The sequence below is a fragment of the Nerophis lumbriciformis genome, linkage group LG27, assembly GCF_033978685.3.
Source record: "Nerophis lumbriciformis linkage group LG27, RoL_Nlum_v2.1, whole genome shotgun sequence".
NCBI lineage: Eukaryota > Metazoa > Chordata > Actinopteri > Syngnathiformes > Syngnathidae > Nerophis > Nerophis lumbriciformis.
Window position 1 is genome coordinate 32000702 of NC_084574.2, and position 24034 is coordinate 32024735.

At 40.2% G+C, this 24034-nt stretch overlaps 1 protein-coding gene across 3 annotated transcripts in view; it reads right to left on the reverse strand.

Moving 5' to 3' along the window:
• Nucleotides 1-24034, reverse strand: part of tecrb (trans-2,3-enoyl-CoA reductase b) — a 37515-nt gene that overhangs the window by 6846 nt on the left and 6635 nt on the right. For 2 of the 3 annotated variants that reach the window (XM_072916415.1, XM_061988104.2), the window contains exons 2-6: nt 21779-21829; nt 11455-11506; nt 11335-11379; nt 11157-11260; nt 46-161 (exon numbers count right to left, since the gene is read on the reverse strand). In XM_072916415.1, coding sequence (XP_072772516.1) covers nt 46-161; nt 11157-11260; nt 11335-11379; nt 11455-11506; nt 21779-21829 — 368 coding nt within the window. Of the gene's footprint in view, nt 1-45; nt 162-11156; nt 11261-11334; nt 11380-11454; nt 11507-21778; nt 22032-24034 lie in introns of those variants that run through there. The other variant, XM_061988103.2, reaches the window with a different exon arrangement.

Here is a 24034-nt window from a genome sequence, read left to right on the forward strand (position 1 = left end):
CATGCAAAACCGTCATTTCCCAGATGGGTTTTGTGGGCCACTCACTGTACGACCCAGTGTTTACTGGTGGTGAAATCATATTTGGGTGCGTAGATGAAGGGCACCCTGAAGTAGAACATCAGGTAGATGACAAGAGGACCCGTGTACTCCGTCAGGAACACCTGGAAGTCACAACGACACACTGCAAAAAGTCCGTGCTCAAAAACAAGAAAAAAATATCAAAAAATTAGGGGTATTTTATTTGAACTAAGCAAAATTATCTGCCAATAGAACAAGAAAATTCGGCTTGTCAAGACTTTCCGAAACAAGTAAAATGAGCTAACCTCAATGAACCCAAAAATACCTTTAAAATAAAAAATATTCTCACTAATAACAAGTGCACTTTTCTTGGTAGAAAAAAAAGAGACCTTTTTGCTCAATATGTTGAAAAATATTCTTAAATTAAGTAAATGCTAGTGCCATTATCTTGACATCATGATATGCGCTCGGCATCATGGCTTTTTTTTTTTCATGCTTGAAGTAAGAAATGATTACTTTAAAAAAAGTAGTTGTATACTTGTGAGTGTTAATAACACAGCTTTGCATCAGTTGATATTCTAGTTTCAAGCAATATACCGTATTTTCCGCACTATAAGGCGCACCTAAAAACCACAAATTTTCTCAAAAGCTGACAGTGCGCCTTATAACCCGGTGCGCTTTATATATGGATAAATATTAAGATTCATTTTCATAAAGTTTAGGTCTCGCAACTACGGTAAACAGCCGCCATCTTTTTTCCCCGTAGAAGAAGCGCGCGGTGCATGCTGGGATATGTGACGTTTCATTTCCATTTGTGTGTTTATGTAAAGACCCCAAAATGGCTCCTATTAAGTGTGTTGTCTGTCTAATTATAAATAATGCAGACGAGGCGTGTTAACTGAGTTCTCAACGTTTACTCACAGCGTGCTCATAACCACATTCTAACTGCCAGCATACAACGCTTCTCAGGGCTACCGCGCATGCTCGTAACTATCGTTGCATGCTGGGTAGTGTACCGTATTTTCCGCACTATAAGGCGCACCTAAAAACCACAATTTTTCTCAAAAGCTGACAGTGCGCCTTATAACCCGGTGCGCTTTATTACGATTCATTTTCATAAAGTTTCGGTCTCGCAACTTCGGTAAACAGCCGCCATCTTTTTTCCCGGTAGAACAGGAAGCGCTTCTTCTTCTACGCAAGCAACCGCCAAGGAAAGCACCCGCCCCCATAGAACAGGAAGCGCTTCACCCGCCCCCGGAAGAAGAAGAAAAAACGCGCGGATATCACCGTACGTTTCATTTCCTGTTTACATCTGTAAAGACCACAAAATGGCTCCTACTACGCGACAAGGATCCGGTTCATAAAAAGACGCAATCTCTCCATCCGCACACGGATTACTACCGTATTTCACAGCAACTAATATTCCTGTGAACCGCACTGTGGAACGGGAGCACGTACGGTGAATATTCGCACCACAGGGAATGAGAAGTCATCCTTCACTGTGGTTCTAGCTTGCCATGCTAACTTCCACCCATGGTGATATTCTAAAGGAAGACCTTGCCAAAAGAGACCTTTCCAGCCGGCGTCATCATAAAAGCTAACTCGAAGGGATGGATGGATGAAGAAAAGATGAGCGAGTGGTTAAGGGAAGTTTACGCGAAGAGGCCGGGTGGCTTTTTTCACACAGCTCCGAAGGCGAACACACCTTCACTAAGACGGGCAGACAGCGCCGGACGACATACGCCAACATTTGCCAGTGGATCGTAAATGCCTGGGCAGATAGTTTCGGTCACAACTGTGGTCCGAGCTTTCCGGAAGGCAGGATTCACAGAACTGCTGCACAACAACAGCGACACTGAATCCGATGACTTCGACGAGGCGGAGCCGGCCATTTTTGGATCCCACGCTTGCGCAACTTTTCAATTCGGACACCGAAGACGAAGAATTCGAAGGATTTACGAATGAAGAATAACTTCAGAAGGTGAGCGCTATGTTTATTTTGTGTGTTGTGACATTAACGTTCGAGCAACATTATGTTGCTATTTATTGCTCTACACCATTTTGAATTTTACTATGTTTGTGATTGCACATTTGCGTACATTTTGGGACAGAGTTGTTAGAACGCTGGTTTTCAATATATTATTAAAGTTTGACTGAACTATCTGACTGTTTTTTTGACATTCACTTTAGCGCAGCGTTTTTTTGACATTCACTTTAGCGCAGCGTAGGCGCGGCTTATAGTCCGGGGCGGCTTATTGGTGGACAAAATTATGAAATATGTAATTCATAGAAGGTGCGGCTAATAATCCGGTGCGCCTTATAGTGCGGAAAATACGGTAGTTGTTATATTTGCTAGCTCATAACAGCACATTAAGAGACACGCTTACGCGCTTAATTCAATACTCGCCGTCATTCCGGGTGGATTGACAAAAGACCTCCAGCCGCTAGATATTGGTGTCAACAGGGCATTCGAAGCTAGACTGCTAACTGCGTGGGAACAATGGATGACAGAAGGCGAACACACCTTCACTAAGACGAGGAGGCAGCGCCAGACGACGCCAACATCTGCCAGTGGATCGTAAATTTGCCCAACTTTTCACTTCGGACACCGAAGACGAAGGATTTACGAATGAAGAATAACTTCAGAAAGTGAGCGCTATGTTTATTTTGTGTGTTGCGACATTAACGTTCGAGCAACATTATGTTGCTATTGCTCTGCACTATTTTGAATTTTACTATGTTTGTGATTGCACATTTGCGTACATTTTGGGAGTGAACAGAGTTGTTAGAACGCTGGTTTTTAATATATTATTAAAGTTTGACTGACCTATCTGACTGTTTTTTTGACATTCCCTTTAGCGCAGCGTAGGCGCGGCTTATAGTCCGGGGCGGCTTATTGGTGGACAAAGTTATGAAATATGCCATTCATTGAAGGTGCGGCTAATAATCCGGTGCGCCTTATAGTGCGGAAAATACGGTAGGTCATAAAATCTCAGCAACAAGCTGCAATATCTTACTGAGATCATTTAGGACCAAAACCCTTAAAACAAGTAAAACACTCTAACATAAAATCTGCTTAGTGAGAAGAATTATTTTATCAGACAGAAAATAAGCAAATATCACCCTTATTTGAGATATTTAATCTTACTTAGATTTGAGTTTTTGCAGTGCACGGACTTCAAATTGCAGAGAAATACTACTCCGGTATATAATTACCGTGCTTGTCAGCAAAAAATAAATGATTGACAAGAGATCTGCTCAAAGACTAGCGCCAGCAGGCAGACGCCGGAGGATGCGGTCTTATTTAAGTGCCTCCCCTTTGATAGAGTCTTCTACCCGCCATCTTTGTTGTACAGGTAGTTTTAGCGCTTCCATAGCGAGTCTACTCAAAGATATAAGTTAGAACTGTATAGAATAGAATAGAAAGTACTTTATTGATCCCTGGGGGAAATTCTGCACCACAGTTCGCTCACAATAGACAATGATAATAATAAATAATATAATATATTATATATATAATATATGAATAATATAAATATATTCTACATTTAAAGGGGAACATTATCACCAGACCTATGTAAGCGTCAATATATACCTTGATGTTGCAGAAAAAAGACCATATATTTTTTAAACCGATTTCCGAACTCTAAATGGGTGAATTTTGGCGAATTAAACGCCTTTCTAATATTCGCTCTCGGAGCGATGACGTCACAACGTGGCGTCACATCGGGAAGCAATCCGCCATTTTCTCAAACACCGAGTCAAATCAGCTCTGTTATTTTCCGTTTTTTCGACTGTTTTCCGTACCTTGGAGACATCATGCCTCGTCGGTGTGTTGTCGGAGGGTGTAACAACACGAACAGGGACGGATTCAAGTTGCACCAGTGGCCCAAAGATGCGAAAGTGGCAAGAAATTGGACGTTTGTTCCGCACACTTTACCGACGAAAGCTATGCTACGACAGAGATGGCAAGAATGTGTGGATATCCTGCGACACTCAAAGCAGATGCATTTCAAACGATAAAGTCAAAGAAATCTGCCGCCAGACCCCCATTGAATCTGCCGGAGTGTGTGAGCAATTCAGGGACAAAGAACCTCGGTAGCACGGCAAGCAATGGCGGCAGTTTGTTCCCGCAGACGAGCGAGCTAAACCCCCTATCGACCCTAGCTTCCCTGGCCTGCTGACATCAACTCCAAAACTGGACAGATCAGCTTTCAGGAAAAGAGTGCGGATGAGGGTATGTCTACAGAATATATTCATTGATGAAAATTGGGCTGTCTGCACTCTCAAAGTGCATGTTGTTGCCAAATGTATTTCATATGCTGTAAACCTAGTTCATAGTTGTTAGTTTCCTTTAATGCCAAACAAACACATACCAATCGTTGGTTAAAAGGCGATCGCCAAATTCGTCCTCGCTTTCTCCCGTGTCGCTGGCTGTCGTGTCGTTTTCGTCGTTTTCGCTTGCATACGGTTCAAACCGATATGGCTCAATAGCTTCAGTTTCTTCTTCAATTTCGTTTTCGCTACCTGCCTCCACACTACAACCATCCGTTTCAATACATTCGTAATCTGTTGAATCGCTTAAGCCGCTGAAATCCGAGTCTGAATCCGAGCTAATGTCGCTATAGCTTGCTGTTCTTTCCGCCATGTTTGTTTGTATTGGCTTCACTATGTGACGTCACAGGAAAATGGACGGGTGTATATAACGATGGTTAAAATCAGGCACTTTGAAGCTTTTTTTTAGGGATATTGCGTGATGGGTAAAATTTTGAAAAAAACTTCGAAAAATATAATAAGCCACTGGGAACTAATTTTTAATGGTTTTAACCATTCTGAAATTGTGATAATGTTCCCCTTTAAGTGCAGTCAAGGAACATGTGCATTATACAGTCTGATGGCTGTCGGTATGAAGGACCTCCTGTGTCGTTCCGTGTTGCATTTTGGGAGTCTGAGCCTTCCACTGAACGTGCTCATTCTCTCCGCAAGGTCCCCGAGTGTAGTGGGTGGGAGGTGTTGTCCATAATGGCAAGGAGTTTTGCTAGACTTCTCCTCTCTGACATATACTACTTAGTATTAGAAAATGGCAACAGCAAAGGATGAATGCACCACAAGAGGATAGAGAAACAGAAGGAGTTTATGGACTACATCGCAAAGCACTTTGGATAAACCTTTACCGTGGATAATCCGCTGATGTCAATTCAACAGACATCATCCTGCAACCCACACGTACATCTTATGTGTGACTGCCATCTACTGGTCACACTTACCATTACACAATCTACCAAATAGAATTGCTTCTGGGTCGGTAAGTCTGGGCTGCCGTGGAAGATGGATGTATTAAGCGCACTGGTTTATAAGACGCACTGTGCGCCTTATAGTCAGAAAAATACGGTATATCATATAATATCATGAAGAGAAAAGTTAAAGTACCACTGATTGTCACACACACACTATGTGTGGTGAAATTACTCTCTGCATTTGACCCATCCCCTTGTTCCACCCCCTGGGAGGTGAGGGGAGTAGTGAGCAGCAGCGGCGGCCGCGCTCTGGAATTATTTGGTGATTTAACCCCAAATTCCAACCCTTGACGCTGAGTGCCAAGCAGGGAGGTAATGGGTCCCGTTTTTATAGTCTTTGGTATGACTCACAAACCTACCGATCTCAGGGCGGACACTCTAACCACAAGGCCACTGAGCAAACCAAATAGTTTGATTTTAATGTATTTGTTTATATTGAGTTCTTTGGAAACTTGAAAACACAGATGTAACATATACCTGTAATTAGAGAGGTCCGATAATGGCTTTTTTGCCGATATCCGATATTGTCCAACTCTTAATTACCGATTCCGATATCAACCGATAGCGATATATACAGTCGTGGAATTAAGACATTATTATGCCTAATTTTGTTGTGATGCATTAAACAATGTAACAAGGTTTTCCAAAATAAATCAACTCAAGTTATGGAAAGAAATGCCAACATGGCACTGCCGTATTTATTATTGAAGTCACAAAGTGCATTATTTTTTTTTAACATGCCTCAAAACAGCAGCTTGGAATTTGGGACATGCTCTCCCTGAGAGAGCATGAGGAGGTTGAGGTGGGCGGGGTTGGGGGGTAGGGGTTAGCGGGGGGTGTATATTGTAGCGTCCCGGAAGAGTAAGTGCTGCAAGGGGTTCTGGGTATTTGTTCTGTTGTGTTTATGTTGTGTTATGGTGCGGATGTTCTCCCAAAATGTGTTTGTCATTCTTGTTTGGTGTGGGTTCACAGTGTGGCGCATATTTGTAACAGTGTTAAAGTTGTTTTCTTCGGCCACCCTCAGTGTGACCTGTATGGCTGTTGACCAAGTATGATTGCATTCACTTGTGTGAAAAGCCGTAGATATTATGTGACTGGGCCCGGCACGCAAAGGCAGTGCCTTTAAGGTTCATTGGCGCTCTGTACTTCTCCCTACGTCCGTGTACACAGCGGCGTTTTAAAAAGTCGATAATTTTGAAACTGATACCGATAATTTCTGATATTACATTTTAAAGCATTTATCGGCCGATAATATCGGCAGTCCGATATTATCGGACATCCCTAGTTTTTACTGCATGAAATACAGTCAAGCACTAATAGAAAAGCTTTCTGTCCAACTTCCTTCTCACTAACTACGTTGCCATACACTAAATTAGTCTGATTTCTCAAACAGTTGTTTTTTTCTGTATTTACACCCCTATGTGTGAAGTCCAAGTGACCGTGCACTCTCTCTAACGAGACTATTGGTCATACGCGCTTATTTCTTTCTAGTGCGGATAAATATATCGCTTTTCCGGTTGACCTCGGACGTTGACTAGGCTCCGTGGCTCCTTACAAGTTACCATGTTGTACGTGATGTCCGCTGTAATATGGGCACAGATTACAAACATTACATCGCTAACGGCTATGCTGATATTATATAGCAGACAGCATCAAGATATGATCTTAGATGGCGCCATGATAACTACCAACAATGTATCTGAGCGGATGCAGCTCCAAAGCAAAGAAAGAAAGGCGGGAGAGTTTTTTCGAAATAATTTTCGGACGGAGAATCACGGAAACAAAACTTCTGAATGTCTCGGCATTCATTTAAAAGGCTTTGTGGATTGATGGAAGGAGTTTTAAATCCGACACAACAGAGCGTTGGTGCCCCGGCAAATACTGTTCCAGGTGAGGGTCGCTATTGTTCTGGACTATCTTGCCAGTTGTGTGGAATACAGAGTTATTTTTAATCATTTGGCTTGCACAAATGCAGTGTGAAGAGGTTTGTGTACGCTTTATATGTGCCTTGTTATATACCTGCTTCTTTTTCCTCCATCTCATCTGTATTTAATTCGTGAGTCCGAATTAAAGCTGACATTCTCCATTTCCTTCGCTACCTTCTTCGGTAAATCTATTTCTTTTTTTTCTACCATTTATGCACTTGTAAATGTTCTGTTATTTTAATTTGTGAAGCTCAGTGGCCTTGTGGTTGGAGTGTCTGCCCTGAGATCGGTAGGTCGTGAGTTCAAACCCCGGCCGAGTCATACCAAAGACTATGAAAATGGGACCCATTACCTCCCTGCTTGGCACTCAGCATCAAGGGTTGGAATTGGGGGCTAAATTACCGAAATGATTCCCGGGCGCGGACACCTCTCACCTCCCAGGGTGTGTGTGGAACAAGGGGATGGGTCAAATGCAGAGGGTAATTTCACCACACCTAGGGTATGTGTGACTATCAGTAGTACTTTAACTTTTTTTTTAAACAGTCTACTCTTCATTACAAATGTTGCTATGTTTTTACTGAATGATATCTGCTTCTGGGTTGTATTCCGTGCATTTAGACTGGTGCATGGGCTATACGAAGGGTGCACTCGGGCGAACACAACCACTTGAGAGATCTGGTTTCCAATTGCATAATCCAGGTGTGTTAGTTTGATTTTTCAAAAAAAACCGAACACGATCGGATTATGGCGTTTCAATGGGCTGTAGAACGCAAATTTAGGGCCAAACTATTTGGGAAATCGGACTAATTTAGTGCAAGGACATGTACTGACTGTCTTTTTCCTCCCTACAGGGGAATGTGCTTTACTATACCCTTTTTCTCTTCAAAGTCCACTGCAAATGTCAGCTTTACAGATGCCAGGTCAGAGTATCTATTAGAGTGGAGGCCACTTTTTAAAGGGGAACATTATCACCAGACCTATGTAAGCGTCAATATACAGGTAAAAGCCAGTAAATTAGAATATTTTGAAAAACTTGATTTATTTCAGTAATTGCATTCAAAAGGTGTAACTTGTACATTATATTTATTCATTGCACACAGACTGATGCATTCAAATGTTTATTTCATTTAATTTTGATGATTTGAAGTGGCAACAAATGAAAATCCAAAATTCCGTGTGTCACAAAATTAGAATATTGTGTAAGGCTAATACAAAAAAGGGATTTTTAGAAATGTTGGCCAACTGAAAAGTATGAAAATGAAAAATATGAGCATGTACAATACTCAATACTTGGTTGGAGCTCCTTTTGCCTCAATTACTGCGTTAATGCGGCGTGGCATGGAGTCGATGAGTTTCTGGCACTGCTCAGGTGTTATGAGAGCCCAGGTTGCTCTGATAGTGGCCTTCAACTCTTCTGCGTTTTTGGGTCTGGCATTCTGCATCTTCCTTTTCACAATACCCCACAGATTTTCTATGGGGCTAAGGTCAGGGGAGTTGGCGGGCCAATTTAGAACAGAAATACCATGGTCCGTAAACCAGGCACGGGTAGATTTTGCGCTGTGTGCAGGCGCCAAGTCCTGTTGGAACTTGAAATCTCCATCTCCATAGAGCAGGTCAGCAGCAGGAAGCATGAAGTGCTCTAAAACTTGCTGATAGACGGCTGCGTTGACCCTGGATCTCAGGAAACAGAGTGGACCGACACCAGCAGATGACATGGCACCCCAAACCATCACCCAACCATGCAAATTTTGCATTTCCTTTGGAAATCGAGGTCCCAGAGTCTGGAGGAAGACAGGAGAGGCACAGGATCCACGTTGCCTGAAGTCTAGTGTAAAGTTTCCACCATCAGTGATGGTTTGGGGTGCCATGTCATCTGCTGGTGTCGGTCCACTCTGTTTCCTGAGATCCAGGGTCAACGCAGCAGTCTACCAGCAAGTTTTAGAGCACTTCATGCTTCCTGCTGCTGACCTGCTCTATGGAGATGGAGATTTCAAGTTCCAACAGGACTTGACGCCTGCACACAGCGCAAAATCTACCCGTGCCTGGTTTACGGACCATGGTATTTCTGTTCTAAATTGGCCCGCCAACTCCCCTGACCTTAGCCCCATAGAAAATCTGTGGGGTATTGTGAAAAGGAAGATGCAGAATGCCAGACCCAAAAACGCAGAAGAGTTGAAGGCCACTATCAGAGCAACCTGGGCTCTCATAACACCTGAGCAGTGCCAGAAACTCATCGACTCCATGCCACGCCGCATTAACGCAGTAATTGAGGCAAAAGGAGCTCCAACCAAGTATTGAGTATTGTACATGCTCATATTTTTCATTTTCATACTTTTCAGTTGGCCAACATTTCTAAAAATCCCTTTTTTGTATTAGCCTTAAGTAATATTCTAATTTTGTGACACACGGAATTTTGGATTTTCATTTGTTGCCACTTCAAATCATCAAAATTAAATGAAATAAACATTTGGATGCATCAGTCTGTGTGCAATGAATAAATATAATGTACAAGTTACACCTTTTGAATGCAATTACTGAAATAAATCAAGTTTTTCAAAATATTCTAATTTACTGGCTTTTATCTGTATACCTTGATGTTGCAGAAAAAAGACCATATATTTTTTTAACCGATTTCCGAACTCTAAATGGGTGAATTTTGGCGAATTAAACGCCTTTCTATTATTCGCTCTCGGAGCCATCGGGAAGCAATCCGCCATTTTCTCACTTTCGTCGGTGTGTTGTCGGAGGGTGTAACAACACGAACAGTGACGGATTCAAGTTGCACCAGTGGCCCAAAGATGCGAAAGTGGCAAGAAATTGGACGAAATTTGTTCAAAATACGAGGCTGTGGGGAAAGCCGACGAAATGGTCAGTCGTTTGTTCTGCACACTTTACCGACGAAAGCTATGCTACGACAGAGATGGCAAGAATGTGTGGATATCCTGCGACACTCAAAGCAGATGCTGACATCAACTCCAAAACTGGACGGATCAGCTTTCAGGAAAAAGAGAGCGGATGAGGGTATGTCTACAGAATATATTAATTGATGAAAACTTTATTCATTACTCGCGGTTTTACGTAAATTATTATACATAAACTGTGTTTACCAATAATTTAGCTTAAAAACATTGATTTTTTTCAATCATTCGAGTACATTCGGGTAGTCTTGTGTAATGCAGTATTTTGTGTCTATTTAGGTATGGTTAACTTGAGTGCTGAAATCGTGGAAAAATATATGTTCTTAGCGCGCCTAAAAATGGGCTGTCTGCACTCTCAAAGTGCATGTTGTTGCCAAATGTATTTCATATGCTGTAAACCTAGTTCATAGTTGTTAGTTTCCTTTAATGCCAAACAAACACATACCAATCGTTGGTTAGAAAGCGATCGCCGAATTCGTCCTCGCTTTCTCCCGTGTCGCTGGCTGTCGTGTCGTTTTCGTCGGTTTCGCTTGCATACGGTTCAAACCGATATGGCTCAATAGCTTCAGTTTCTTCTTCAATTTCGTTTTCGCTACCTGCCTCCACACTACAACCATCCGTTTCAATACATGCGTAATCTGTTGAATCGCTTAAGCCGCTGAAATCCGAGTCTGAATCCGAGCTAATGTCGCTATATCTTGCTGTTCTATGGGCCATGTTTGTTTGTATTGGCATCACTATGTGACGTCACAGGAAAATGGACGGGTGTATATAACGATGGTTAAAATCAGGCACTTTGAAGCTTTTTTTTAGGGATATTGCGTGATGGGTAACATTTTGAAAAAAACTTCGAAAAATCAAATAAGCCACTGGGAACTGATTTTTAATGGTTTTAACCCTTCTGAAATTGTGATAATGTTCCCCTTTAAAGAAATGTGCGAGCTCTCCTTGTTGACTGTTACTGGACTGGTTGGGTCTGTGGTACAATGTGTACTTACCGTGACCCAGCTGATTTGAGCCCCAAGGTCTCGGAAGTAGAAAGTTGCTGTGGTTCCCACAGGGAGCTGCTGCAGAACATCCTCATCCTTCAGAGATTTCCCCTCTGAAACACACCGTTGCTTTAACACACACTCACAAAGTTCCACACGGCGACTGTGATTGCCTTAAGGAACTTACTGGGATCCAGTCGAATGGACTGTCTGGCTGGGTACCACTGAGGATCTAAAACAGACAAGACAGTGTGAACATTTGCTGGCTTTTAATTGGGACGTATGAGGCCATGGCGAGAACACTCACGGCTCTTGTGGAACATAGACTTGATCTCCCCGATGGTGGCATTTGGCTCCACCTACAAATAACACAATGACAAATAAGTTGGCGCAATCATACAGAAGAACAAACAACAACCCAGTTTTCCATTCATGACGGTGATTAGCGGTAAATTTAGCTCTGGCTGTGCCCACACACCCCGTGGATGTGAGCTATCCAACAGCTGGTATTCGGGTTTTAAAAAGATCCTCGGGCCACAGCCAAAGTACGCGGCATCGTGCCAGACTGACAGCGACCGCATACAAACCCCAACCCGCAACGAACACAAAGGAGTAGCAGTTCAGTCAAATAATGACGCAATACTCAACTCAATCAAATTGATGGACAAACTAATTAGCAAAGTACAGCTTTTGCTTTTTTACATTTTTAATACAGCACCATCCATCTGTGATGACCATTATTGCGGATGTTCCAGATGTCTTCCAAAAAGTTCCATCATCCACATCATCATGGTCACAATCCATATTTCTTTCTGTCTATCTGTGAAAAGGTTACATTTTACTCCATACATCATTACCCCCATGCATGAGCCCTTGTGCAAGCTCAAGATTGACTATACAGAATTACTGTTATGATTAGAGATGTCCGATAATGGCTTTTTTGCCGATATCCGATATTACAACTCTTAATTACCGATTCCGATATCAACCGATACCGATATACAAAGTCGTGGAATTAACACATTATTATGCCTAATTTTGTTGTGAGGCCCTGCTGGATGGATTAAACAATGTAACAAGGTTTTCCAAAATAAATCAACTCAAGTTATGGAAAAAAATGCCAACATGGCACTGCCATATTTATTATAGAAGTCACAAAGTGCATTATTTTTTTTTAACACGCCTCAAAACAGCAGCTTGGAATTTGGGACATTTCCCCCTGAGAGAGCATGAGAAGGTTGAGGTAGGTGGGGGGTGGGGGTGGGGGGGGGGGGGGGGTGTATTGTAGCGTCCCGGAAGAGTTAGTGCTGCAAGGGTTTCTGGGTATTTGTTCTGTTGTGTTTATGTTGTGTTACGGTGCGGAGGTTCTCCCGAAATGTGTTTGTCATTCTTGTTTGGTGTGGGTTCACAGTGTGGCGCATATTTGTAACAGTGTTAATGTTGTTTATACGGCCACCCTCAGTGTGACCTGTATGGCTGTTGATCAAGTATGCATTGCATTCACTTGTGTGTGTGTGAAAAGCCGTAGATATTATGTGACTGGGCCGGCACGCAAAGGCAGTGCCTTTAAAGGTTATTGGCGCTCTGTACTTCTCCCTACGTCCGTGTACCACTCCGTACAGCGGCGTTTTAAAAAGTCGTACATTTTACTTTTTGAAACCGATACCGATAATTTCTGATATCACATTTTAAAGCATTTATCGGCCGATAATATCGGACTGCCGATGGTCAAAAACGTAATCGCGTGTTAAAAAAAAAATTATCGCCACTAAACAAACTTATAGTTAACGCGTTATCGTGTTAACTTTGACAGCCCTAATATATATATATATATATATATATATATATATATCCATCCATCCATTTTCTACCGCTTATTCCCTTCGGGGTCGCGGGGGGCGCTGGAGCCTATCTTAGCTACAATCGGGCGGAAGGCGGGGTACACCCTGGACAAGTCGCCACCTCATCACAGGGCCAACACAGATAGACAGACAACATTCACACTCACATTCACACACTAGGGACCATTTAGTGTTGCTAATCAACCTATCCCCAGGTGCATGTCTTTGGAGACATGCACCTATATATATATATATATACACATACACACACACACACACACACACATACATATACCCAATATAGATATATACACATTAATACGTACATATACATATATACATTGATAAATGTACACACATATATGCACACATACATACACATATATATGGTATATATATATATATATATATATATATATATATATATATATATATATATACACACACACATAAATATATATACACATATATGTGTGTGTACATATAATATTGATATAATGGATGTATAATTAATATATCATGTAATTGGATATTAAGAGTATGTGAAAGTTCGACTCCTACCTTGTTTACTTCCGTGACGACTTCCTTAAAGTTGTGTAATGAATCAGAAATATCAAGCAGCTACAATGCGCTAAACATGATGGATAAGTGTGGAGACGTATCCCCTTTTTTGGACCATGACTAAGGAAGGTGTTTTGCATTGGGTCTTATAAGTAAATGATGTGCATACTAGTAGTCAGATCATAATTAAAAATCATTGATCTGAATGATGTATGTTGTCCACTAGATGGTGACATAATAGCAGTGTCAAAATTGTCAGACTTTTCAATTGAATGCAATCTCCATGTGGGCAAGATTTGTTATTAAACTCAGGACGTTTCGCAGGGCCAAATTGAAGACGTCGGCGGACAGCAGTGGCCCGTGGGCCTTAGTTTGGACACCTGTGGTAAAGGTTTGCCCACAGAGCTTTGCGCAAGTCCGCCATAGTAGTCTGACATTGTAGTCAATAAGTTGTGGGGCAGATTGGCTCGTACATGCACATGCATTCTCCGCTGCTATTGCCATTTCTAAATTGTATCTGTCAGTAGACTTGATATGGAAGCGCTAAAAACTACAAAATAGCTGACAAGGAGAACACACAGTGGAGGCACGTAAATAAAACTGCCCATAATACAGCGCATCCTGATAAGATAGTCAGAAAGCGGTTTGAATACAGTCTGTAAAACATAATGTATGCAACAGTTTTGACCAAAGAACCACCATTACATGTTATGTAATAGACTGTAAGGAAGTGTTTTAAATGTAGAAAAAATATATAATATATCCCTCTTAGGAGACCGTATTTATACCTTGTTTATATCCTATTCTAACAATCAAACCAAAAACAACAAAAAACTTGCAATTTCATAAAACACAGCACCGAGAGGGACAAGCGGTAGAAAATGGATGGATTTTAAATAAAACTCCCTGTCAAAATTTCAGACTTCTAACCTTAAAACTAAACAATCATATCACATAAGGAACACATGTAATGCCTGTTTTGGGCCCTAGGGGTGCAAAAGGGTTCATTATTGTGCTATACCGCTGCTTCAGCATGGAACCTGACAAGACACATTAAACAGATTACTTTAAAAAAAATCAGAGTAAACAAGTGTATACTTGCAGCCAACAACTAATTACAATTCAGCCTTTTTTAAAAAGGTTTCATACTTGACAGCGCTTTTTAAATAGAAACAAATTAGTTAAAACTCACCATAACCACTCTCATAATGATGAACAATAAACACTTTGGAAGACCATTTTTGTCCACGTCATTTCGAAGACCTTGCACCATTTTCAGCAGGATGACATCAGTAAGAAAGTGTGCAAATGATCCACGTCACTACATGGGCCTCATTTAGTACTCCGATCACGGCTTTGTCCCATAAAGCCTGACTAGACATGATAAACCATTTAAAGAAACAATCCCCCAGTGTACTCCCTCTCAACTCCCCCCACCCATTGTTTATATATCAGGCATATACCCCTATGGACAAAATTGGGACACCTGACCATAGCTGTAACTGCTACAGATCCTAGGATGCACAACCTTGCACTAACAAAATAATCATTTGATTAAGACGTATGCCAATATAAGTTAGTCTAGCTGCCACTAAAAAGATGAGTTAACATTTGAATAAGATCATTGTGGAAATTCTCGTTAGGAACCTCATTGTTTGATCGAGAAACAGGAGAATCTTTACTAGTCTGCCTGCACGGACCAGTTATAAACATTGCAAATGCAACTGACACGAACGCAGGCCACAAGCCTTCATGACTGATTTACAAGCCTCACATTTAAAACTAAAATAGGACAAGTGCCTATTATATATTTACTGTCAGTGAAAAATAATCTACACAAGTGCTATCAATTCAAAATGAATGGTAGTTGTGACTGTGGAGGACTGTAGAATCAAACGTATTTTCTGTTTTATCTATCAAATACTGTGTAACAAAGTGGTGCAGGGAAGTTAAAAGTGATGCTCAAGTTTTGGAATTAGCTGCCAAGATGCTATTTGTTCACTCAGCTGCTACAATAAACAGAGCATAAGCACTTATTCATCAGAAAAAAATGCCAGTGACAAATTGCATAATAAAAAAGAACAATTAATGCAACACACTTGATCCCAACTTTGATTTAGTACAGTGGAACTTCTGCTGCTAAAGTGTTACAGTTTAGAGTTCAGCTAAAAGTCTCAAAAGTTAAACATCGAGCTGTCGTCTTGCTAAACATCTACCCTGGCAACTCAGTTCAATACAATGTGGCTAAAGCAAATATAGATTGCAAAGAAGTAGCTCTGTTCAGGGACTGTGAGTTAATGTGAAGGGAGTCACCTGCCAGTCCCATGCAGTTATCACCACTACCAATCATCAAAGTTAATGGCGAGTGCGTCATTTGTTGTCGTTTAAGTTTTTCCAGGCACAAAGGCAAACTAGTGGATACACTTATGAATACTGAAAAGTGCAATGGATGGAGCTAGCTGCCCTCTCAACTCTATGTTTACTCCATGCCTGATCAAAAGGGGGAGTCGTTTTATTCCATTTTGGTTTTGTAAAGTCTTCTCCTCAAATGTTATCAACTTTCAATGACATTGGCTCACGTGCAGCGAAAGAAACAACTATATTTTGGTAAAAATCAGAATACAATTGCTGACATACTAATGCATTTTCTGTGGTTTCCTGTTTTCCTCAAAAGAAGCTCCAAACTGAGCGAGCAGATACAGAATGATGCTCGGTTTGTTAATAGACGGTGTGTTTGGTACGAAAGGTATTTTTTAGACTGCCATTAATAATAATAATAATAATAATAGTGGATTAGATTTGTATTGCGCTTTTTATAGTAGGACCGAATTGTGCCCAAAATGCTACCAGATGGTTGAACTAGCGTCTACAGAACATAAACAAAGACAATCTCTGTGCAGGAGTAGTAATGGCAATAGGAAAAATCTATTAGTATTCTATAATATTCTCTTGCTTAAAGGGTGAGCATTTAGCAGGAAAACAAAGTGATATCACTTTGCTATGGCGTCACATTAGTGCCAAAAATCAGAGCGCATAAAAACTGTTATCGCGCGCTGATTCTCCAATTCGTGCGCGCGCGACACTCTTTTGCGCGCGCGCGGTGCCTTTTTGCGCGCGCGTGGTGCCTTTCTGCGCGCTCTCTGTGTACTCCTGGCATCTCTCCTCGCGCTGTCATGTTTCTTTTTGGCACTTTGGGGGCGGGTATGCTTAGACGGCCCCTCCTTTCTGATTGGCTCTGAGCATTTTTCATATGACCAATGATTCTCCAGCGTAGCAACGTTGTAGCCATCTTACCTCGGACAGCTAGCCTCAATCATTACATTGATGTCAATGGTACATGTACTAATTAAATTACCATAACTTGCTCGATTTTCGACCAATTTACAAACGGTTTGCCTTGATACAAATCTTATTACATGTAGATATGACATAGGATGCTGTACCTGTTGAAAATACCTCTTTCGCTTTAAAAAAAAAAAAAAGACTTAATTGTGCAACATAGTTGTGTAGGGTCAGTGTTAGTCAGTTCTCTGATTATTTTAAACTGTTTCCTAATACATTATTAAAAGCTATTTTTAACATTTTAAAAACAAAATTCAAAGATTATTTCATTCATTTTATGGCTGAATCAAAAGAAATTCCATAAATTAGAAAACAAATGTTCAAGAAGAAGTGAAAATATAAAATAATGTTATGGTTGGATGTTATTGCTGGTGGACCAGTTCTGGCTGAAAGATGTGATTATGGTGTTTGTTGTCTTATTATTTATTTGGGTCACATTTTGTATTACCCTGTATTGTGTTTATGTGGTATGAAATAACCTTCATCAGCGCGCAACATTTTTTTATCCACTTCTTCCTCTGTAAATCTCGATACATATTGACGATGACCCGCCCTGCTATACTTCTGATTGGCTCTGAGCATTTTTCAGCATTTTTCGCCTGACCAATCAGAAAGAAGGGGCCGTCTAAGCATACCCGCCCCCAAAGGGCCAAAAAGAAACATGACAGCGCGAGGAGAGATGCAAAAAAGGCACCGCGCACGCACACGAAGTGGAGAATCAGCGCGCGATAACAGTTTTTATGCGCTCGGATTTTTGGCACTAATGTGACGCCATACTTTGCTTTCATCTATATTTCACCATAGATGACGGCATAGTAATATCATTTCAAAGACTGACATTTGTTTAGTTTTACATTGACATACATTTTAGGATAGGATAGACTTTGTTTATGAGATGCTGACTTGTCCAGGGTGTACCCCGCCTTCTGCATGAATTAAGCTGGGATAGGCTCCAGCCACCCCCGCGATCCCACAGTAGGGAAATTATGTGGTTGCGGTAAAGATACAAAAAGTCCACAAAAAATAAGGTAAAAACACATGAAAACACGAGGGGAAACATTAAAGAACACAAAGGACAAAAAGAGATTAAAGGAGCACTGACCTAATGCAACCAGCCGCCACTTTCTACATACATACAACAACCAAAGTAAAACCAAAACAATTTTAATAGATAATACATATTGCAGTGCAGAAGTCATGAAAGGGCTATCCCTTGTTACACAGTCCATGAAAACAAGAGGGAAACATCAAGATAACAAAGGAGTATACTATACACAAGTGCCCAGGGCTCCTGCAACCAGCAGCTACTACAGCGGCGCCATCATAAAAAATATAGAAATAATGTTGATGGAAAAAGTAAATAGCTTGCTAGTTTCTTAAAATAACAGGTAGTGTAATGAATGTAGTATGCACATCTTAATGGGGGGTTTTATTGCACATTTTCACCTAATTTTACCAACCACCTTAGCCACCAACTACACCTTTTGTCTGTCTGTTCCAGCTATTTCCGTTTTTTTTTACCTCACCTTAGCTAACAGCAATTGCATAAGTCCTCACGTCCTAGGAAACTTGACAGGGCACCTTAATGTAAACTCCATTAACTTGTTGAATGTTACCTGCTTCCCATTACAAGTAACTAATTATTTCATTACAAAAAATGGAAGTCTACATTTGTCAGAGAGTGGACTGGAGGTCCCACTGCACTTAAACATACAGTATAGACTCTTTACCAATTTGCATGACAATACTTTTTTCACATTCCAACTTGAGGCTATGGCAGCTGCTACTAGTTGTAGGATGAAGATCGAGAAGACATTAGCGCCTACAAAGCTAGGGGGCTGCAGTTATTATTTGTGCGTTATTGTCAAATTGCACACTAATAAACAAACATGGGTACAGTTGATTTATTTTTTTCAATTATTACTATTGGTTGGCAGAAACCCTATATGAACCAAAGTTTTGTGAAGCATTGCACCAATTAATTAATTAAATTAACGAATGTGATAAGAAAAAAGTTTTGATTTATATACAGTTGTTATATACAGTCCTCAATTGTTTACTGAGTGTAACTAATAATAATGATGTGGAATGTTGATGGCATTAATAACAAAAACAGAGGAAATTACCAATGCAATAGATCGAAGGAATACTGTGCAGCTGCAGTATTATGGATCTGACAAAAGCATTTGACACAATTACCGTATTTTTCGGACTATAAGTCGCAGTTTTTTTCATAGTTTGGCCGGACTCCAGTGCGATTTATTTATGTTTTTTTCCTTCTTTATTATGCATTTTCGGCAGGTGCGACTTATACTCCGGTGCGACTTATACTCCGAAAAATACGGTAATCAAAATATCTTAGTCAACAAATTAGAACGGTATGGAACAGAGGATTGGTCTTAAACTGGATAAGAATCTAATCTAATTAAATAACAGGCTTGTTATACCTGAAGATAGGTGAAAATATGTCAACAACGCCAGAGATAGCTCACAGCGTACCCTAGGGTTCAATACTAGGACCAAAGTTGTTAAATGCTTTTTTATAAACGACATTTGTAAAGTTACAAAGGACTTAAAGTTAGTATGTGCAGACAACACAACTGGGTTTTGTTCAGGAAAGAACAAACAGAAGCTAATACAAATAAAAACAGAAGAAATTAGCAAATTAAAGACATGATTTGACAAAAACAGACTACCCGTGGATTTCAGTAAAACTAAAATAATGTTATCTCTTAACAGTAGATGAGAAAGTCAAACACAAATACAAATAGACAGAGTAGACATTGGAAAGGCAAAACATTTTGGGGTGTAATATTAGATGATATAATTAACTGGAAATCTCATGTAAAAAATATACAACATAAAGTAGCAAGAAACACGTCAATAATGAATGAAGCAAAATATGTTCTGGACCAAAAATCCCTATGTACTCTTTAATGTTTGTTAGTGTCACCATATCTGAGTTGTTGTGTAGAAATATGGGTAAACAAGTATAAAAGTACACTTCACTCACTAACCAAGTTACAAAAGAGGTCAGTCAGAATAATACATAACACTCGCTATAGAGAACATACAAACCCTTTATTTTCTTAAATCAAAAGTATTTGAAATTCAATGATTTGGTGCATTTGCAAAATTAAATTATGCACGACGCAAACTATAACCTGATACCCAAGAATGTGCCACAATTCTTCTCAACAAAAGAAGAGACATATAAACTTAGAGAAATATCTAACTTAAAACATTTGTATGCATGTACAACACTTAAGACCTCTATCAGTATGTGGGAATACATATGGAATGAATTAAGCAAAGAAGTCAAACAATGTACTAATATGATCCAGTCTAAAAGGCAGTTCAAACTACAAGTGTTTACAAAATACAAGGAAGAAAATTATGATACTTATTGGAAATAAGATATTCATCTCATTAAGTGAATCATGAGTGTTGTATTTAGAAATCAATCATGTAAATTGTCTTACAAATTAATAACAGAAAGCGAACATACAGTATGTGTAAGTAATTGCTATTCAGTGGAAAGGGGGTGGGATTAAATAAACTTTGCTTCTTCCTACTCCTTTTCGGGCATGTTGTAAAGACAAATGGAAAATATGTGAAACATGTGATGCATTATGTTGAAACTGCATCCATGTTCGAAATAAACTTGAACCTAAAAATGGATAAAATCTGGACTGTATGAAGTGCGTGGATCTTTAAATACGTACGACTGCTGCAATAGAGCGCACATAAGAGCGGGGTGTGGGGGCAGTGACCTGTGTGGCAGTGAACAGCGGAGTTTTTTAAAATTTCATTTTTATTCATGCACACATGTTAAAAGTGCAATTTCAATGTTAAAGATGTGCATATATTAGATTGAAATAATTAAGGTTAAGGAAAGCAGAAAGTGTTTATTTCAACTATTTTCCGTCAAGTACCGTATTTTTCAGACTATAAATCGCAGTTTTTTTCATAGTTTGGCCGGGGGTGCGACTTATACTCAGGAGCGACTTATGTGTGAAATTATTAACACATTACCGTAAAATATCAAATAATATTATTTAGCTCATTCACGTAAGAGACTAGACGTATAAGATTTCATGGGATTTAGCCATTAGGAGTGACAGATTGTTTGGTAAACGTATAGCATGTTCTATATGTTATAGTTATTTGAATGACTCTTACCATAATATGTTACGTTAACATACCAGGCACGTTCTCAGTTGGTTATTTATGCGTCATATAACGTACACTTATTCAGCCTGTTGTTCACTATTCTTTATTTATTTTAAATTGCCTTTCAAATGTCTATTCTTGGTGTTGGGTTTTATCAAATACATTTCCCCAAAAAATGCGACTCATACTCCAGTGCGACTTATATATGTTTTTTTTCCATCTTTATTATGCATTTTCGGCAGGTGCGACTTATACTCCGGTGCGACTTATACTCCGAAAAATACGGTATACATTGAAACTGTAAAAAAATGTTTGAACAATTACTCCATTAATCCAATGAACTGATCGATAGTAATCGACAGCTGCAGCCCTAGTTTCATGCCACCTGACTACAGTAGAAATTAAGGACACGGAATGTGTACGACTCAAGATTGTAGATATGATCACCATGTGGCCAAGCAGGCAGAATTGTGTCACGTGGGAAAGTATGGGTTTAGAGTTGCGCACCATCTGACGACAACTCCGGCAGCTTCACTATGTTCTAGAAAGGTCTGACTCTCACTGACACACAGTAGGATATTTTTACATTACACAGGACCACCTCAATTATACCAATTGTGTGTAACAAGCGTTCACATAGCCAGTTCATGCATTAAATGTGCACACAGTCAGTCCATCACCATTAGTTTAAAGAGTTAAGTGTGTTGCTCTCACCTTGTCTAGGAAGCAGAGCTTGTCCTTGGTCTTCGCATCAAGGATCTCCACCTCAAAGAAAACAACAGCTTTTTTAGTTTTTTTAGCAGGTTTGCGCTTGACCGGCGCTGGTGTCAGCACAGGTGCAGCTGCTGCCGCCCCGTTGGCCGGCTTTTTACCAATGGCGGCCTCGAGCGCGAGGGCATCCATGTCAACGGTCCGCACTCTAGACTCTAGTTTATTCCCGTCTCCCCACCACCCGGTAGTCTAGCCCAGAACCACACCGAGCCTAAGAGAAGCGGTGCGGCACTCAGCTGTGGAAATAAATCTGTCTCCCCCACGCTTGGTGCTTCGGCAGCCCCTCCCTCTTTCTCCTCTTTACCTCATCCAACCAGCCCCCCTTCCTTCCTTGCTGGCTGGCCCTGTCTCATTCCTTCACTTCTGGTCAACTGCTTATTTTAACTGCCAGTCGACCCCTGGAGAGTGGACACATGTGCTTGCACAGTTGCAGAGTCAGGAAGGGCGATCTATAACTATATGGTGAAGGGAAACTTCTCTAGATGTCCAATCATTATGGAACTACTGTGAATTGATTATGAAACCTCTTTAAAAAACGCTTTGACCTCTGACACTTCTCAGTCTGCAGCAAAGTGGGCAGAAGGGGGAGAGGTGTTATGACAACCAACACCGTTCGGCCCCATCTTTTCCTCTCCCTGCAGCTAAATATAAAATCCACTGCTAACTCTGCACAACCCTCCTGCCACTGACTCGCCCATCTGTGTCTATGGGGTGAGGTCATTAGATTGGCACTGCCATTTGTGTCTAAAAACCACCTTGGTGACTTATTCTGCATGTTCAGTTGGTTGCAGGGAGCCATACCGTAACATCAAACTCTCCTATCCCGTCTTGCAGTCACACACACACACGGAGGGACTTGCCCTTTCCTTCCCACCCTAGGGTGATAAGACCTCAGATTCTCCTAGCTTAGTTGGGGTATTCCCTTTGGTGAAGCCCACCCCAGCCTCTCCACCCTCTAATTGCCAACAGTTGCCATTTCTCAATGAAAGACATACAGTCACACCTTGCAACATGGCACTTTAAATTTGACCTGTTAACCCTTAAGGCAGTGGTTCTCAACCTTGTTTCAGTGATGTACCCCCTGTGAAATTTTTTTTAGTTCAAGTACCCCCTAATTAGAGCAAAGCATTTTTGGTTGAAAAAAAGAGATAAAGAAGTAAAATACAGCACTATGTCATCAGTTTCTGATTTATTAAATTGTATAACAGTGCAAAATATTGCTCATTTGTAGTGGTCTTTCTTGAACTATTTGGAAAAAAAGATATAAAAATAACTAAAAACTTGTTGAAAAATAAACAAGTGATTCAATTATAAATAAAGATTTCTACACATAGAAGTAATCATCAACTTAAAGTGCCCTCTTGGGGATTGTAATAGAGATTCATCTGGATTCATGAACTTAATTCTAAACATTTCTTCACAAAAAAAGAAATCTTTAACATCAATATTTATGGAACATGTCCACAAAAAATCTAGCTGTCGACACTGAATATTGCATTGTTGCATTGTAATGAATGGAATAGCCTACTTGATTTGATGTTCAGTTTATGAACTTACATTCATATTTTGTTAAAGTATTATTCAATAAATATATTTATAAAGTATTTTTGAATTGTTGCTGTTTTTAGAATATTTAAAAAAAAATCTCACGTACCCCTTGGCATACCTTCAAGTACCCCCAGGGGTACACGTACCCCCATTTGAGAACCACTGCCTTAAGGTATGAAATTGTCCGTGAACCACAGAGTATAATGTGCACACTTTTACTGTACTTCACAAGCAAGTTGATAATGAAAATGAGCAGAATAGAGTGCTAATTTAGAGTGACTCCAGTTGAACCAGTAACACAAATTGAAAAGTTGTTAAAGATTTTAGTTAGTTCAAATTGTTTTAACATTGAGCCATACACAAGTTAGGGCTATTCAATTAAATTGTTCGGAGGATGCATTTCCAGAAATCTAAGAACCAACCTGGACTTTTACCTTTACCTATTTGTGTATAATCCACCTCTGTGGTGGATGCTTGCTGTTTGTATATTTCTAAGCCCTAAGTATCAACGTAAGACTTCCCAATTCCTTAAAAATGTTGTTTTTAATGGACCTATTGCAGAAAGTTTAGCCAAAGATAATCTATATGACAACACTGGGAGTTCACTTCCTGTTGTAAACACTGCATCATTATTCCTTTGAGTATCGATTG